Raw genomic sequence first — 16,887 nt, forward strand, 5'->3', positions numbered from 1 at the left:
GGAACTAAGTGGGGAATGAGGAGCGGAAGAGAGAGAGAGAGAGAGAGAGAGAGAGAGAGAGAGAATTTCTATAATTAAATATGCAGCTTGTTTGTTGAATTGGTATTTTGTTGTGTCTTCATAGTGCTGATAATAAAAAATATTAAATATATAACTTGTTAAATGCTGTACATTAAGTGGCGTTTTATATATATATATATATATATATATATATTATATATATATATATATATACACACAAACATGAATGAATGGAAACTAAATGGCCAAACCTTGACTTCAAATACCAGCATGCATTGCTTCTGACGTCACTCGTGTTTACTTCCCCCTGGTCAATACAATACAGTGCAAGGCTTTTAAACCAATACTTTTAGTTCGAACATAACAGTAGTAAGACATATCTTTAGTGCAGTTTTTTGGGGGACACAAACGCTCTAAAAAGAAGATGGAAATCTTTTCAAAGGACATCTCGCGATATCAAAATGCTCGCTGGCGGTAATGTTACAAAACATGTTTGGTAACAAGCATGCTGTCTAAGAAAAGTGACAAGCGCCATCTCACCCCCTCGAAGCAAAACGCCTGCATAGATAACCTCGCAATTTATGCGAATTACAATTTAAATAAAGTTTAACCAGCAGTAGTGACGTCTTATTTCCTGGTTCGAGGTAAGTCCTTAAAACTCATGCCCTGTTAACGCTTATTCCTCCGTTTCCAAAAAACGATTGAAAAAACGTTACGTTTCACATCTCCCAACACCAGCCAACATGTATGGATATTTTGCATTGTGCCTAATATGCACGTCGGCTAAGAATGAAAGAGTTAAAGCTGAGGATGTACCTGAAAAATTCTTACTGGCGTCGTTGGGAACTCATCTGAAACACAAATGAACAAAAAATGATTCGGTTAAATAACCACACTGTGGCAATTGTGAGCTCCAGAAAAGAACGTTAAAACCAAACTCCAGTAAGTAAAAGCTTACTGCGCACAATCTTATGGCATCACATACAAAATATATTGCAACGTTCAGATTTTCAAAAATAACGATGCTCAATTACTGCTACTTTCAAACTACAATAGTTTGCAACGGTGTGTCCAGACGATGAAGGAAATTTTGTAAAACCCGGCGCTTTATAATTTGTAAAAATACAACTTACTGATTTTCTTTTAGCATTTTTATTTTTGACTCAGTGAGCATAGATATCATTTTAAATACATATACAGTCTTGCAAATTTCTCCTCATTTGGGCATCCACCCTACCACACACCGAGCACCCTTTAAACAGAGTGAGCAGTGCAGTTGCACTGTCGTGCAACATGACTGAGCCACTGTTTGTGTGCAGTTTCATAACAGCTGACTGAATTCCAACAACGATGCCCGAAGGACCCGAGTTGCACCTGGCCAGCCTTTTTGTGAACAAAATGTGTGAGGGGGTGCTATTTTCTGGCCCGGTCAGAAAGTCCGAGGTCAGCAAGAGCCCCGACGTGGCATTCGCCTGAATGAATGGAAACTAAATGGCCAAACCTTGACTTCAAATACCAGCATGCATTGCTTCTGACGTCACTCGTGTTTACTTCCCCCTGGTCAATACAATACAGTGCAAGGCTTTTAAACCAATACTTTTAGTTCGAACATAACAGTAGTAAGACATATCTTTAGTGCAGTTTTTTGGGGGACACAAACGCTCTAAAAAGAAGATGGAAATCTTTTCAAAGGACATCTCGCGATATCAAAATGCTCGCTGGCGGTAATGTTACAAAACATGTTTGGTAACAAGCATGCTGTCTAAGAAAAGTGACAAGCGCCATCTCACCCCCTCGAAGCAAAACGCCTGCATAGATAACCTCGCAATTTATGCGAATTACAATTTAAATAAAGTTTAACCAGCAGTAGTGACGTCTTATTTCCTGGTTCGAGGTAAGTCCTTAAAACTCATGCCCTGTTAACGCTTATTCCTCCGTTTCCAAAAAACGATTGAAAAAACGTTACGTTTCACATCTCCCAACACCAGCCAACATGTATGGATATTTTGCATTGTGCCTAATATGCACGTCGGCTAAGAATGAAAGAGTTAAAGCTGAGGATGTACCTGAAAAATTCTTACTGGCGTCGTTGGGAACTCATCTGAAACACAAATGAACAAAAAATGATTCGGTTAAATAACCACACTGTGGCAATTGTGAGCTCCAGAAAAGAACGTTAAAACCAAACTCCAGTAAGTAAAAGCTTACTGCGCACAATCTTATGGCATCACATACAAAATATATTGCAACGTTCAGATTTTCAAAAATAACGATGCTCAATTACTGCTACTTTCAAACTACAATAGTTTGCAACGGTGTGTCCAGACGATGAAGGAAATTTTGTAAAACCCGGCGCTTTATAATTTGTAAAAATACAACTTACTGATTTTCTTTTAGCATTTTTATTTTTGACTCAGTGAGCATAGATATCATTTTAAATACATATACAGTCTTGCAAATTTCTCCTCATTTGGGCATCCACCCTACCACACACCGAGCACCCTTTAAACAGAGTGAGCAGTGCAGTTGCACTGTCGTGCAACATGACTGAGCCACTGTTTGTGTGCAGTTTCATAACAGCTGACTGAATTCCAACAACGATGCCCGAAGGACCCGAGTTGCACCTGGCCAGCCTTTTTGTGAACAAAATGTGTGAGGGGGTGCTATTTTCTGGCCCGGTCAGAAAGTCCGAGGTCAGCAAGAGCCCCGACGTGGCATTCGCCTGCGAGGCGTACCGCATCAGTGCCGCTTCCAGAGGGAAGGAAGTGAAGCTCACGCTGACGCCAATTAAGAGTGATGACACGAAGGCCAAAGAGGCACAGCAGCCCATGGACATTGTGTTTCGCTTTGGCATGTCAGGCTTTTTCCGTTTCACCGCGGAGGGTGAGCTGCCCAAACATGCCCATTTGTGCTTTTATTCGAAAGAAAAGCCTCGCAGAGTGCTCAGCTACGTGGACGCGCGCAGGTTCGGCAGCTGGCAGCCACATGGAACCTGGCAGCCTGACAGAGGGCCTTGCATCATGTTTGAGTACAAAAGCTTCAGGTTACAGACGCTTTTCATTTTGAACAGCCAACCTAAAAATGTCATCGCCTCACTTGACGCATTGGTGATGATTTCACAGGGAAAATGTGGTGACGCACCTGTCTGACCGTGCCTTTGACCGGCCCATCTGTGAAGTCTTGCTCAATCAGAAGTACTTCAATGGCATCGGCAACTATCTCAGGGCGGAGATCCTTTACAGGTGAAGGACAGCCTTTCAAGAAAATACAACAGCGTTGAGTGTATCACCGTAACATAACAATGCATCATACTGACAACTCCCTCTATTATTTTTCACCTGCCATGTATTAGTAATGAGGTAACCATAGAATTAATAAAACATTTATCAAATTGATCATCTTGCATCGAAACCTGTAATTAGCTTGAATACCTTCAGTTTTTGGAAACAAGTGTGTCTGTTGGTAGGTTAAAAATCCCACCCTTTGTGCCTGCCCGCACCGTGCTTGAAGGTCTTGAGTCAGAGGATGCTTGTGAAGACAAGAAGCCTGTGAAGAATGACATTTTGAACCCAAAGGTCACTTTCAGCAGAAACATCCTTTTCTCCCACGCCCGACACCCTCCACCACAAATATATCAACATCTAACAATGTCTCACTGTCTAGGCTGCGAGGACAGCTCAAAAGATTCAAGTGAAAAACGAGAGCGCCGACCTGCTCAGGCTGTGCCACACAGTTCCTCTGGAGGTGATTCATTTAGGTGGGCAAGAATGACATGACGCTGTGATTGAGGTTCATTCCTAGTCAAGATTTAGAGGTTAATCTCCAAGTGAAACAACAAGGCTGTTTTTCTTCAAACGGTAGGTGGGAAAGGCTACGATCCGGAGAAGGCGGACTACTCTGACTTTGAGGCCTGGCTGCAGTGTTACTATGTGGACGGAATGAAGTCCATGCGTGACCACAATGGCAGGACTATGTGGTTCAAAGTAGGTGATTCAGTTCCTATTCTCTGTGATTTTGAGCATGACCGATACAAATTACGAATATCGTAATTCCAGGGCGATCCAGGCCCCATGGCTCCCAAAGGTGAATAACTGACTGACATTAAAAGAAAAAAAAGTCACGGCAGAAACGGCTCCATGTTTGACATTTTCTCATCCACCAGATCCTAAATCACCAAAGGCCAAAAAGAGAATGAAAAAAGAGGACGATCATGATTACACCAGCGTGAAAAAGGTAGAAAACCATCATGTTGGTAACTACTGTCTTTCCTTATAAAATCTAACACCTATATTTTTACTTCGTAGGAGGCCAGGACACAATCCGAAACCACAGGGTCAAAAACAGTCAAAAAGAAAATAAAAGCGGTACAGACAAAAAAGGACGTGCCACAAAAAGAAACCACACCTCGAAAAACTGTAAAATGCTTGAAAATGGACACGCCACAACGTGAACACAAACAACCTGCAAGGAGGAGGAAGACGACAGAGCCAGCAGAAGGTCGAGATTATAAATCTCCAAAGGAGGACATTTTAGAAAGGTTGAAATACTGTCTTGTGAATTTATCATTTTCTTTTTGCAGGTTCTCGGAGGCGGAGCAGTAGACTGACGAGACAAAATGTGAAGTAAAAACAAAAAGGAGGCCGTCACTGGATTTTGAAACACGATTTTTATTTTTTTGTATCTTTTTAATAATAATAATAAAAAATTACAATTCATTCTTGGAATCTTTTTATCACACATTTCAATTCCCAGCTTCATTATGTTGGTCTTCATTATTAATTAATAGTGTCCATTACTTGTTGAGGTAGCCACTTAGCCTTGGCAGAATGTAAAATACAATTGGAGATTTTGAATTGTGGAAGTCATGAGAAATCTGGTATGAGGCATGCATTTTTTTGGGGGGGGGCAACCGTCAAGGCAGCCATCCATTTTCAATCCCGCTTGTTGCTGATGCCCATGCCAGTTGACTTTGGGGCAAGAATTGGGGCACCCACCATAGAGCCAACCGCGGGGCACATTAGAAAAACAACCATTCACATCCATGGACAATTTAGATGTCTTCGTTTGAAACCTGCAAGGCTCATGAGGACGCCTCGGTTAAGAATTGAACCCCCAAGGCCGACAAGATCACCACAAAGCAACCCTGCTGACCTGTCAATTCCAAATAGTACCATCTTTACGATCTTCGTTTTTGGAAGTTTCAATGTATCATCGTATTGATAATTAAGCGGTTTGATCAATGACTTTCCAAATCAACATTATGCATTCACAACAAGCAGAAGTGATCTGACTTGAAAGGGGCTGAAGTCAAGAGTGATTCCATCTTCAGTCACATGTGCTGGCTTAGTAGTGTCAATTTGCTCGAGAAGATTACAACTGAAAGAGAAAACGCCAAATAATTCAACAAATGCACTTTTTAAAAAAAATTATGTATTAAATATAATCGAGAGCCATCAGAGGTCACTTACTGCCAGGCCTCCTTGACCGGAAGCATCACACGGAGGGTTGCGGTCACGCTGCCGCCGTGAGCCTCGTACATTCGGACGACGAGGGCTCCTTTCTGGTCCTCAGCCTGTTAAGTTGAATGACAATCAGCGTGCCCAGCGGTCTCGATTGCTACATGCCAAGTTGAAGATTGGATGGGATACCTGTTTTACGGTCTCGAGGATGACACTGCTTGGGCTGATGGAAAAGGCACTCCATGGGGCAGTGTCTAGGGAACACGACGCTAACCGCAAAGGGAAGTTGAGGTTGTATGCACACTGAATGACTGCGGCATCTTGGAAGGACCCTATAAATTCAAAATATGATCACAATGAAGCTTTAAATAGCCAAAACAAACAAAACCAACACAAAAACATTAACCTGTGTGTGGCATGATCGCATAGGTGAAATGATGTGTGCCCATATCGGCGTTGGCATCCGGTGCTTTTGGTGCCCTCAACCTGAGACAAAGATGTAGAAGCATCAGACTACGATTCATTGTGACGGCACAGAACATCTTTTATCCAAGTTGTGCATGGTCTCACAAAGAGAGGGTCATGGTGTTCTTATGGACCGAATAGCCATATTTGCAGTCATTGAGCAGAGCCACTCCAAAATTGTGCTCTGACAAATCGGCCCATTTGTGGCCCCAAACCTGGGGAGAGAAGGAGCACGTTTCAGCGGAGTTAAATATCACTAATTCTCATATTTTGTCACTCTCCGTTTGTTAATTTGTGATCGGGGAGTGGGATTCAATCTTAATTCATGTAACCAAGTTATGATGTGATGCTGTATACTTCCAATTTAGCAGGAAACAGTTTTCCAGGCCAATTTTTTCTTCCTTTTTTATTTTTATTAATTTTTTTAACTTTTGTCGGTTTAATTATCATATGTCCCAATACTTTTATTCATATTGTGCATTTATGTGCTAAATACTTCAAATTTGGCCCAGTCCCATGATGTATTCCTGTGCGTGGGTCTCTGCAGATGTCCGAACTGGATCTCATATGTAGCGTTGGGGCTTCGCACTCGCACTGGGAATTCAACCTTCAGAAACTTGTGCGACTCAGCCCAGTCCACCTGGGAACAGATACGCAATACCACTTCTAATCTGAAAACACACGGTCAAATTTACAGCATGCCCATAAAGTATCTTTGCAATTTTTAAATTGTATGACCAAAGCAGTTGATGAGATACTTTGATACGATTTGCTCTATGTACTGAGTAGTTATCGGCGTTTTAAATTACATTGCATGTTTGCATTTCAGGTAATCTGTTCATAAAATTTGTTCTGTTAAATAAAACAAAACAAAAAAAATAATAATTCAATGTCCCAAGAAAAGCTACGATACGTCAACAAAATGTGATACCAATTCAGCGCGACTACAGAATTAAATATGAAAGACATCTATTGTCAAATTGTAACAAGTCTTTATGGACGCCCTGTGGAAGTCACTTGACTTTGCTTCGAGTCAACGAGGGCTTTACCTGCGTGTTGAACTTAATATAAGGACACATGGCATCCATCACGATCTCCTGTGTGACTGTGCTCTCGTCGCTGATCCTGAGCGCGAAGCCCACGCTTCCTCTGAGCTCATGTGATGACAGCACATGGGCAGGCCGCAGGACCTCCACCACTGGCTTCCTGTAATGAGTGGGCGCGGCCACAGTTGACTGAGAATGACACAGACGAATGGGTGGAACAGCAATGACTCGCACCTTGTTTGAAGATGATAATCCATTACATCCCAAGCGTCCCAGTACAAGGGGACGTCATCAAACATGACAAACTGATTACCGCCGCAGCCATCCGGAATGGCTTCCCTGCAAGCATACAGCATGGTGAGAAACAGTGATTACCGTATTTTCTGTACTAAAAAGCGCTTCGAAGTATAAGGTGCACCTTCAATGAATGGCCCATTTAAAAAGAGTTTTCAAATATAGGGCGCACCGTATTATAAGGCACATAGAATAGAAGCTACAATAGTGGCTGCGGTTGCGTTATGTATCCACTAGATGGAGCTATGCAAAAGGAATACAATACAATACAGCTTTATTTATAAAGAGCTTTTATAACAGCTGCAGCTGTAACAAAGCACTTTACAGAACATTTAAAATACTACGTCCAAGAAATCAAAGTATTGATCCATACATAAGGCGCATCGGATTATGAGGCGCACTGCCGGCTGTATTGAAAATGGAATGCTTTTAGGTGCGCCTTATAGTGCGTAAAATACTGTGATTTAGATGAAAGAAACAGTTATTTGCTCAATGGACCCCCCACAGATGGACATGTAATTTACTTTTGCTGTGTGGTAAACAGCGATGGAAAAAACAACACATAGTTTGCAGCTATTCAAATTTCGAATGATGCCAAGAAATATGCATTCATCAGTTATAAAGCTAGTCAGAAGCTGAAGATGTGTGCTAAAGACATACCCGTATGCAAGTGTGATGACAGTACAGTAAGTAAGGTTCACATCGCCGTTCGAGACGATGACAGAAAATGTGGTGATTCATATTATTCATCACGACATGAGTGAACGCACTTTCTCTTTGCTTCTAGTCTTCTGTGTGACCTTTGTGTGATCTTTCAGTCATCAGCCGTACAATAGGCACCGTGTTCTGCTTGCACGTCAACAAATTAACAGAAGGAACTCTTCTGTGCTAACGAGCATGAGATTAGTTTTAGGGAGGTGTAGGAGCTGTCTTCCTTGACCATGAAGCACAACTGATAAGAAACAAGGACAACCTTGAAGGACGAGTGTTTCTCTTCTCAAGTCATCAAATAGGAAGGCACACGCGCCATTCTTAAGATAAGAAAACCTTTATTCGTCTTGCAATGGAGAAATTCCCAATTCACAGCAGCGAATTAAAGAACAGTATAAGACTATGTAGACTCTTGCTCATTGCCACATAACTGCTTGACACTTGAGTCTGTTCAGTTTTTCTTATTGTTTTGCTGCACAAAATAAATGCCCCCCCCAAAAAAAACCAACAAGAAAAACAAAGACAAGTCTTTGCTTTGTGATACTGAGAGAATTTCTCCTTGCATAAAATATATAAATCATATTTTACATCATTACATTAACAACATTGAGGCTCCTCTGCCATTCTGTGTACCGTGAAAAAAAGTCATGCTTTCTTATTTTTACGTGACATTACTTCAGGTGCCTTCTTTAATGGGAAGATATCACCACAATACCTGTTTCCAGAGATCAAACACAATGATGTCAATGTGCCGTCTTTATTCACGACAGCTCGTACGATCCCGTTTTCCATCAGGACACTGCCGTCAGCCTGCAATGTTACACACCAATTTCATTTGGCAAATTCACCCGTCCATTTTCTATCCCACTACTTCTTACTACCATTGCAGGTAACTTTGTGCGCAAAGCGGGGTACACCGTTGTAGACAATTTGCCAGCCAATGCAAACTCCACACAAGAAAGCAGGAGCCGAAATTTGAACCCTGAACTTTCTTCACTTCGCCCACCAATATTATATATATATATATATATATATATATACACACACACACACACATACATACATACATACATACATACATACATATATACACAGTATATAAAATCCTTTCCATGTTCATAACAGATTATAATCCATGAATTTGACAATTCCGTGAATTTACTGTGCCTGTCAGAGGACTGACAAAAATAAAATGGCTGGGTGAGAGTTCCCATCTTTGAGCTCAGCAATGTTGAGAAGATCATTACTAAGTTTGCAAAAAAATAAATAAATATCAGAAGACGTATTGACAAAGAACGGTACATTAACTCATTTGAATTTTCTCAGTCATTCCCAATGTGCTTTGGTTCTTCTTTGGAATACACAACAGCAATAAGTGATCAGTTCAGCACGCCACACTTGACAAGAAACATCTTTACAGTGGAAATCTGTGCAGCAAATAAAATGAAATATACCTGGACAGCGACACAGACTGGAGTCACAGGCTTTGTGTCTTGAACAGGAGCGACACCGATGCTCGGAACTCTCACCAGAGCTGTTGTGCAACAGACGAAAGTGAACGTAAGACACGCAATCATAATGAATAAATAAAAAAAGAGCATTGATGTAGAATGGTATCAAACATACCTAAATCGTGTTTACTGGGGCCATCTTGTATCTGGAGGACTTCAAGTCGCTCCCACGGCAGAGAGTTGAAGACTCCTGTGGCCTCGCCCTTTGACATGAGGCCTCCCAGACCATCTTGCAGGAGAGCAGCACCGGCTCTCTTGATATCTAAGAGACACATCGTATGAGAGTGTGAAAACCTGATTAAGGAGCAATTTATTTACTTCCAACAGCTTTATTGATACAAACCAACAATTAAAGGACACAAATACAAATCTGTGAAGTGAGGCCCATTCCAAGAGGCAATTGTCTGTTGTTGTCTTATGCAATGTGTCGAGTTACACCAATATACGAGCTTTTTAAAAACTAAATGCAAAACACACGACATAATTGAGAAAACAAACAATCCTTTTACTCGGCATACCTTCATAATACCTCAGTGCATCCTCCACAACCATCTCGATACAGCTGCCTGGGATGACATCATGGAACTGGTTCAGTAGCAGAAGCCTGCCATGCAAGGGGGATGTCAATCAAAACGCTCCTCTGTAGCATAACAACAACAGCTGTCATCTATATAGTCAGGTTGAATTCGTGACCCCTGACCTCCAGAGCTCCCGCAGCTTCAACACGGGATATTGAAAAGTTTGATCACGACACATTGCCAAGCTGCTAGCCATCTCAACATCATGCAGGAGCGTTTCACACTGGCGGTTGCCACACTTGATCTGGTCAAAATGAGACGTTTTTTTAATTTAGTTGGAGAAGCTGCCGATTTTAACGTGATGGAGGAATCACACGTGTGTTCACCTGTGCTTGCGTGGTGTACGTGCCATTGTGCAGCTCCAGGAAAAGTTCGCCAGTCCAAGTGCAGAGCAGATGTGAGTCTGCCCAAAGCTGAGAAAAGAGCTTGTCAGGACCGCACATGTGAACCCTGTCAGGCAGGAAGCAGTGATGGAAATAAATAGTGGCACGTCAGGGGGTGATTTCAAACAATTCCGTGACATCAATAGAAATGAATCTTTTGTATTCCAGCAAAAAAAAAAAAAAAAGAACAAAAAAAACGGTGACTTGTTTTTTGTGGCGAGGTTTGGGCTGAGCAGTCCCATTGGTGAACTGCTGAGTTCATGTTCAGGAAAAAGGAACTGACTTGGGAAGTCCATCTGTGTCCTGGACCCGTCTGAGCCTATCCAGCATTAACTGTGTGGGGCCGCCGCCCCCGTCACCAAATCCAAATAACACGGCGCTGTGGTTGGCTCTGCCTTTGTCCTTGTTTTGCTTGACGGTTTTTACAAGCTGTGGACAGAATAGAAACCCCCCAAAGGAACATAGTAAGGTTTGGGAAATATGTTACGAAAGTCCTTCTCAGACTAAACAAAAAGATGCTGAATTTACTCACATCTTCCACCTTGCCCTTCATTTCATATGAATTTCCAGGTGGGAAGTGAGTCAAGACCTTGGAACCATCAAGTCCTTCCCAGAAAAATGTGCTATGCTTTAGAAAATAAGAAATTATAAACTGCATTGTTTTCCTCTTCAACTTTTATTTTTGCATATTGCAATGCCCAGGTCACAACTTACAGGAAAGGTGTTCACGAGGTTCCAACTGAGTTTCTGTGTTAAAAAATTGGAAATTCCACAACCCTGCATGATCTGAGGGAGTTGGGCCGAGTAGCCAAATGTATCTGGAAGCCAGAACTAAATCATACGGAGAAAAGTCATGAGAAACAAGAGCAAAGACTAAAGCCGATATTAGTGAGCTCAACTCCCTACCTCTTTGCACCTCTTTCCAAATTCTTGCTCAAAATAACGCTGGCCCTGCAGGAACTGCCTTACCATGGATTCTCCTGAGGGGAGATTGCCATCCTGACAGACAACACTCAATTAGATCATTCTCGTAAAATGCATGATGGTTCACCTCGAAAATCGGGCTTTCACCATCTCCACCCACGTCCCTCCAACCGGAACGAACTGCCCCGTCTTGACGTAACGTTGAATCTCTGAGAAGAGTCCTGGGTACCAACTCTTGACCCACTCAAACTGCTGGGCCTGGTGCACAGTAAAAGTGCTTGAACTAAAACGGATTCCCTGCATCTGCATGCATTGATCAGAGAACGTGTGCTCGTTTTTTGCTGAGGAATTACCTGAGAACAGGTAAAGACAAACTCCGGGTTCTTTTCCATGAGACGGATCGCGGTCACCCAGCTTCGACCGCATTTGCGAATGGTTTCTTCATAAGGCCACAGCCAAGCTATAGAGAGAGTCCAAGAGAATCAATCTGATGGACGAATCACCGTTACAAAAGTCATATTTTTCCATTGACGCTATCAGAGGTCGTTCTTTAATGTTACCGTTGTGGTTGCGGTTTTCAGTCGTACTTAGTCCACGCCTGCTCTAAATTGTTCCCAAGTGTGAATGTGAGTATAACTGGATATTTCTCAAGACGAAGCTCATCAGTGCTCCTTTTGGGGATGTAAATAGTAAACACTTGTTCTTAGCACCACATGCTAGACGAGCAAAATGTCACACATTAGTTGCCAGCTGTTGCGGCTTCCACTTTATCTTCTTCTACTTTGTTTTAGCAGTTGGCAAATACTCTTGATGCATTACCGCCACGTATTTGCCAACTGCCAAAAAAAAAAAAAAAGTCAACATGAGTTCTGTCTGGGGAGTTTGGGTGCCAGTTCAAGCTTGAATTTTAATATATACAAGTCGCATCTGAGCATAAGTTCCAGCCATACCATGGAAAAAGTGTGGTTTGTAATCCAAAAAATATGGGAATAAAAATGTCATTTAAACGTGATACCTGAATCTATGTGGCAGTGGCCCATGGCATGCACAGTATGTTGGCTTTGGCCATTGCGCTGACTGAAGAACTTGTGAGCCAGAGTGCGTGCCTTGTCAAAGGAGTTGGGATCAGCCGGGTTGCTCACGTTAACCATTTCATTGACAGTGAAGAGCGCTTGGAAGCTCCGCTGCTCGCTCTCACCCAGTTCCTTTCCAAAAACAAACAAAACAAAAATACAGACAAAAAAAAAAGAAAAAAAGAAAAAAGTGAATTGTTTACATTTGGCTTTTTGGACTGACTTTTTTGCTTTCAAAGAAAAATGACTGTACCTTGACGATGTCAATCAGCATCTCAAAATCAGTCAGCAGTTCCCTCACATCTCTGTTAAATACCACGAGCTCCGCCTTCCGCACCGTGAAAGTCTTGTTCGGATCTGGAGCTGCAATCATTGAGCCTTGACCGGCTCCAAAAAGGCCATTACAGGCCAGCTCCACATAGATGTCCAGTCTGAAAGAAACAGAGGGGGGGCACAACAAAAGTTTAACAAGCAATGTCACCTGTGGGATGGTTAATTTAAGATATCACTTGATATGGGGTGTCTGTGTTTAAGACACTGTGCTGAATGTAAGGTATGACTGGTTAAACCCAAGGCAAAAACAAAATTATCATTATTATTTTTCTTTTTTGTCTCGAAGCATCCAAGTGTTTTTATTTACTGTGCCTATGAGTGTAGTGACCCAACACTGGACTCTACGAACCACAAAAACAAAAGGAACAACAACAAAAAAACATCTTCATTTTTTTGCTGTCTTAATTATAGGAGGCATGATGCAACAAATTGTCACTCTTAAAATAATGACCTTTGTCAAATTTTGGGTTTTTTTTTTTGCCTTAAACATCTCGTCAGAATGCGGGACACCTCTGCTAAAATTGGTTGCATTCTTAGTTTACCAGATCGTTCAACTCTAGGCCTGAAATGAAATTAGGCAGTTACACAACAATGGTGCAGAAGTGCAGAGCAGCTCGCTCACAGACACGTTTTTTGAAAAAGGAAGATGACTCAGGATTTATGTGGTTGTTTGATATATAGGGGAAAAAAGGGGGGAGACAAGCTCTCCAGAGACACAACTATTTGTACACAAGCAAAAATGGTTTGTTTTCCACTGTTCCCATCAGGTCAATCACCATCACCACCCAAAAACTAATCAGCTTTTTGGCTTACATATTGCACCAGCAAGAATACATTCAGGATTTTTTCCCCAAAACTTTAGCTTCTATTAACAACTGACCTGTGTGTCTCCTCCTCTGTGAGACAGTCAGAAAGGATGTAACTTGTCTTTTCACCTTCTTTCGTCAGACCCTGGGGACCAACAACAAAGGAAAACACTTCAGTATTCATAAAAATAATCTAAGAACCTCACAATCTTCTTTACCTGAACTGGCTGCCCATCCCTCCAGACCATCGCCTCTCCATCACTGTCCCACAGAAGATGGACCTCTTTTCCTCTCCAGGAAACAGGGATTTTCAAGGCTGCTTTAAACCAACACGTCCACCATCTAAAAATAAACTTGATTGTGTTACCCTGGACTTGGGCGAGCAGAAACACTTTGCCCCGAAAAGAAGTGGCAAAATACTCACGTTGGTCCAAAACTATCACCAAGTTTATAAGGGCTGAAGCTCTGCGTTTGCGCTTCTGAGAATGTTATCCGTTTGGAGGACATAAACGAGCCGAGAGATTCCAGCGGGTGAGAGTCTCCATATAGCCTGCGCGAAGATTAGCAGTAGTATTATTTAAGCATCCGTATTCAAAGAGGTAACGACGGGGAGAGTTATTGTAGTTTTTACAGTACGTATCCCTACCGTCCTCGCAGGTTGCAGTCTGTGAAATAAAGATCAGAAACGAACTTCTCGGCCCTCTCCAACAGCGTGCGCCGGTTCTTCAACACGGGTTGGTGGTACATAGTAAACGTGTTGACATTTAGAATGTCGTAACAAATGGTGGTTTTCAAGCTCTATTAATGGGCAAAGGTAGCTTTGACGTGACCCGGAAATAGAATTCAGGGATGTGTTTTACCCTTTTGGCCACTAGATGGCTGTACGTGAAAGTAGAAATTACAAGTTACAAATACTGTACCCGTGGAACATAGGATCATATATGTTCATAGTCAAAGTAGATAACAATATTTACATACGAATAAAATAAGCATACAAAAGTGGAAGACACTCGGCTTGTATGAAAAAAAACAATCAGAAGATAGCTTAAAAACGGATTTTAAATGTTATCAATATGGTAAAAAGTGATGAAGCTATGATATTTTAATGACTTCAGAAGGCGGTCAAAAATGACCTCTTTTTCAAAACAACAGAATCATGGCCTCAGTAGTGTTGCGGGTGAGCTTGAGCTGATCCCTGCTGACTTGGGGCGAGAGGTGGGGTGCACCCCAGATTGGTCGGCATATTTATTGACCATTTTATGAAATCCGTTGAGCAGTCTGTTTCGAACTATCAAAGACCGGCAATGCCAGTTCAAAGTCACTTATTTGAACTTTCTTGTCCATTGGAATGCTGAGGTTGAACTATAATGTGTCATTTTGACCACACGCACATGTCTCATTGCATTAAGTATTTCCTTGTGATTGGCTGATCAGAAGTGTACTGTACAGTGAACCGCCGTTTATCATAGGGGAATACCTTTGGGGGAGAAACACTTCCTCCCACACACTATGAACACACCTAGAGCTCATAAAACACACATTTAAAAGTATTCCTTGAGCACCAGTTCTCACTTGCAGTTCTCCAAATAAGAGGCAAAAGCATGTTTGCTTCAACCTGTGTACCGTAGCTCTTTGTTGCTCCGCTTTAATGTTAACTGCAAATCTCACACACAAAAGAAAAGAGAAATAAGCATTCCAGATTGAAAATCCCAAAATCTTCATCCAAATCATCTAATCCCATCGAAGGAAAGTCAGCTAGCCAACATATAATAATATGAAACACGTTAGACTGCCTAACAGAAATTAACTTAGATGTCACACTTTATAAGCCTTCAAACAACTGCATCATTAAGACAGCGCCGCAACACAAATAGGGCGTACAGCAATACACTCAGACCAATCATCTGTCTCTTCTTTGGAAAACAATGATGAATATCGGTGTGACGCATTTGCTTAAAAATCCACAATGAACCTTTTATTGCAGTCGTATGTCACTGTTTATCTAGAAGAGCGCACATTGACAACCCGGCCACAGCATGCAGACTGTCAGGGAGGCTCAAAGCGGCAATGATGACATTATGAAGGGCCAACACTGTGAATCCACTCTGCATTTAAGCCGGGCCGGCGTGCGATTGTAAAAGCAAATAAAACATCAGAGGAAAAGGTCAAAACATTTATCCCACAAAAGCTCATAACGGATTGCAATAAACATTTGTGAACCTGAAGCTTGGAAATGGCAGCTTACAATGCGGTGAAAAGAACGTTTATAAAGATGATGAAGTTATACCAGTCAGGCAGGCATGTGATACCATGCCGCAGAGTGCTGGGAAGCCAACGGGGGCTCGGGGTCATCTTAAAGCTTTCTCGGCAATATTCACAGGGAAGGATGTGTTCGTTGCAGTGTTTCTGTGAGGCCAAGAACCCTTTTATTATGATATCATGGAGCAGCTCTAAGTACAGGCTTGGTGCAAATGCGGGTGAGCCCATCCTTCTCATGCCACCCTACCATCAAGGATGCCCGTAAGACTCCTATCCCCTCATTGTTTGGACTGTGGTCTGCGAGGCGCAGTTCCAATGAGGCAGGAAGGCCCGAGAGAACGGATGACACAGTCCTGAAGTGAACCGGGACTTTCAGCAGTGCAGCGCTGACCTTGAGCAGATCAGCGCATCGCTGTCTGTTTTGTAAGCGGGATGGGCTGAAGCATTGATCCCCAAAACTTCCCACCCTCATGGGATCAAGAATGAATTGAACCACAACTGCCCGAAAACCACAAATGAGGAGCCGAGAGGCGATAGAATTTAAATTGAGGGCAACCCTGGAAGTAGTCGTTGCATTTCAGAGGGTTACCAAACATTTCAGGGGAAAACACCACGCCGAATTAGTAACACCAGAAACCCAGAGTTCAAACTGCGACACGTCAACTCAGTGAGTATCTACAATTTTTTCCAAAATGCAAGGAGTGCCATGTAACATCAACACAGGGCATCCTTGGTTATTGTCTAACATTGCTTGACAGCGGCATCACTCAGTGCAAGATTGTATGCTCAGGTATAGCCACATATCTTGCACAGGGGTGTCCAAACCCGGTCCTCGAGGGCCACTGTCCTGCATGTTTCATAAGTCTCCCTACTCCAACACACCCGATGCAAATGATTAGGATCATCATTGGGGTTTTTCAGAGCTTGCCAATGAGCTGGTCACAATATCATCATCAATAATAAAAACACACAGGACAGAGACCCTGAAGGACCGGAGCTGGACATGCCTGATCTAAGGGCAGAA

The 16,887-nt window shown here is 42.3% G+C and overlaps 3 protein-coding genes across 5 annotated transcripts in view; 2 read left to right on the forward strand and 1 right to left on the reverse strand.

Annotated features, from left to right (window-relative positions):
* Positions 1 to 105, forward strand: part of commd4 (COMM domain containing 4) — a 2,668-nt gene extending 2,563 nt beyond the window's left edge. The window contains exon 9 of the transcript XR_002168942.1: positions 45 to 105. The gene's annotated coding sequence lies outside the window, so the exon portion shown is untranslated. The remainder of the gene's footprint in view (positions 1 to 44) is intronic.
* A 1,468-nt stretch (positions 106 to 1,573) lies between these two features.
* Positions 1,574 to 4,736, forward strand: neil1 (nei-like DNA glycosylase 1). Of its 2 annotated transcripts, none has more exons than XM_019875996.1 (10): positions 1,574 to 1,915; positions 2,591 to 3,064; positions 3,144 to 3,263; positions 3,488 to 3,596; positions 3,685 to 3,778; positions 3,883 to 4,004; positions 4,077 to 4,104; positions 4,184 to 4,254; positions 4,326 to 4,518; positions 4,601 to 4,736. In XM_019875996.1, exons 2-10 carry the CDS (start codon positions 2,622 to 2,624, stop codon positions 4,645 to 4,647), a joined length of 1,227 nt encoding a protein of 408 aa, XP_019731555.1. In that variant the 5' UTR covers positions 1,574 to 1,915; positions 2,591 to 2,621; the 3' UTR covers positions 4,648 to 4,736. The 2 variants fall into 2 exon arrangements, with proteins under 2 accessions (XP_019731555.1, XP_019731556.1); XM_019875997.1 differs by having other exon boundaries at positions 4,326 to 4,511; positions 4,597 to 4,736.
* Positions 4,737 to 4,925: 189 nt separating this feature from the next.
* man2c1 (mannosidase, alpha, class 2C, member 1) lies at positions 4,926 to 14,454 on the reverse strand. Of its 2 annotated transcripts, none has more exons than XM_019875994.1 (26): positions 14,251 to 14,454; positions 14,029 to 14,154; positions 13,823 to 13,946; positions 13,679 to 13,749; positions 12,719 to 12,896; positions 12,408 to 12,597; positions 11,746 to 11,852; positions 11,540 to 11,650; positions 11,375 to 11,467; positions 11,183 to 11,299; positions 11,001 to 11,096; positions 10,752 to 10,897; positions 10,412 to 10,535; positions 10,208 to 10,329; positions 10,026 to 10,111; positions 9,623 to 9,769; positions 9,451 to 9,530; positions 8,712 to 8,806; positions 7,226 to 7,330; positions 6,995 to 7,151; positions 6,442 to 6,585; positions 6,051 to 6,160; positions 5,887 to 5,966; positions 5,670 to 5,812; positions 5,490 to 5,593; positions 4,926 to 5,397 (listed from the first exon to the last, which is right to left on the reverse strand). In XM_019875994.1, the coding sequence occupies exons 1-26, from the start codon at positions 14,349 to 14,351 to the stop codon at positions 5,280 to 5,282; spliced, it is 3,075 nt and encodes a 1,024-aa protein (XP_019731553.1). In that variant the 5' UTR covers positions 14,352 to 14,454; the 3' UTR covers positions 4,926 to 5,279. The 2 variants fall into 2 exon arrangements, with proteins under 2 accessions (XP_019731553.1, XP_019731554.1); XM_019875995.1 differs by having other exon boundaries at positions 14,241 to 14,346.
* Between the last annotated feature and the right edge of the window lie 2,433 nt (positions 14,455 to 16,887).

Source organism: Hippocampus comes, unplaced genomic scaffold (genome assembly GCF_001891065.2).
Source record: "Hippocampus comes isolate QL1 unplaced genomic scaffold, H_comes_QL1_v1.1 scaffold142, whole genome shotgun sequence".
NCBI lineage: Eukaryota > Metazoa > Chordata > Actinopteri > Syngnathiformes > Syngnathidae > Hippocampus > Hippocampus comes.

Coding starts and splice junctions, on each gene's coding strand:
- neil1 (XM_019875996.1), top strand. CDS start 2,622: ATGCCCGAAGGACCCGAGTTGCACCTGGCCAGCCTTTTTGTGAACAAA. Junction 4,005..4,076: donor GCAGGACTATGTGGTTCAAA/GTAGGTGATTCA, acceptor TCGTAATTCCAG/GGCGATCCAGGCCCCATGGC. Junction 4,255..4,325: donor ATTACACCAGCGTGAAAAAG/GTAGAAAACCAT, acceptor TTTACTTCGTAG/GAGGCCAGGACACAATCCGA.
- man2c1 (XM_019875994.1), bottom strand. CDS start 14,351: ATGTACCACCAACCCGTGTTGAAGAACCGGCGCACGCTGTTGGAGAGG. Junction 11,097..11,182: donor ACCTCGTGAACACCTTTCCT/GTAAGTTGTGAC, acceptor TATTTTCTAAAG/CATAGCACATTTTTCTGGGA. Junction 5,594..5,669: donor TCCTCGAGACCGTAAAACAG/GTATCCCATCCA, acceptor TCAACTTAACAG/GCTGAGGACCAGAAAGGAGC.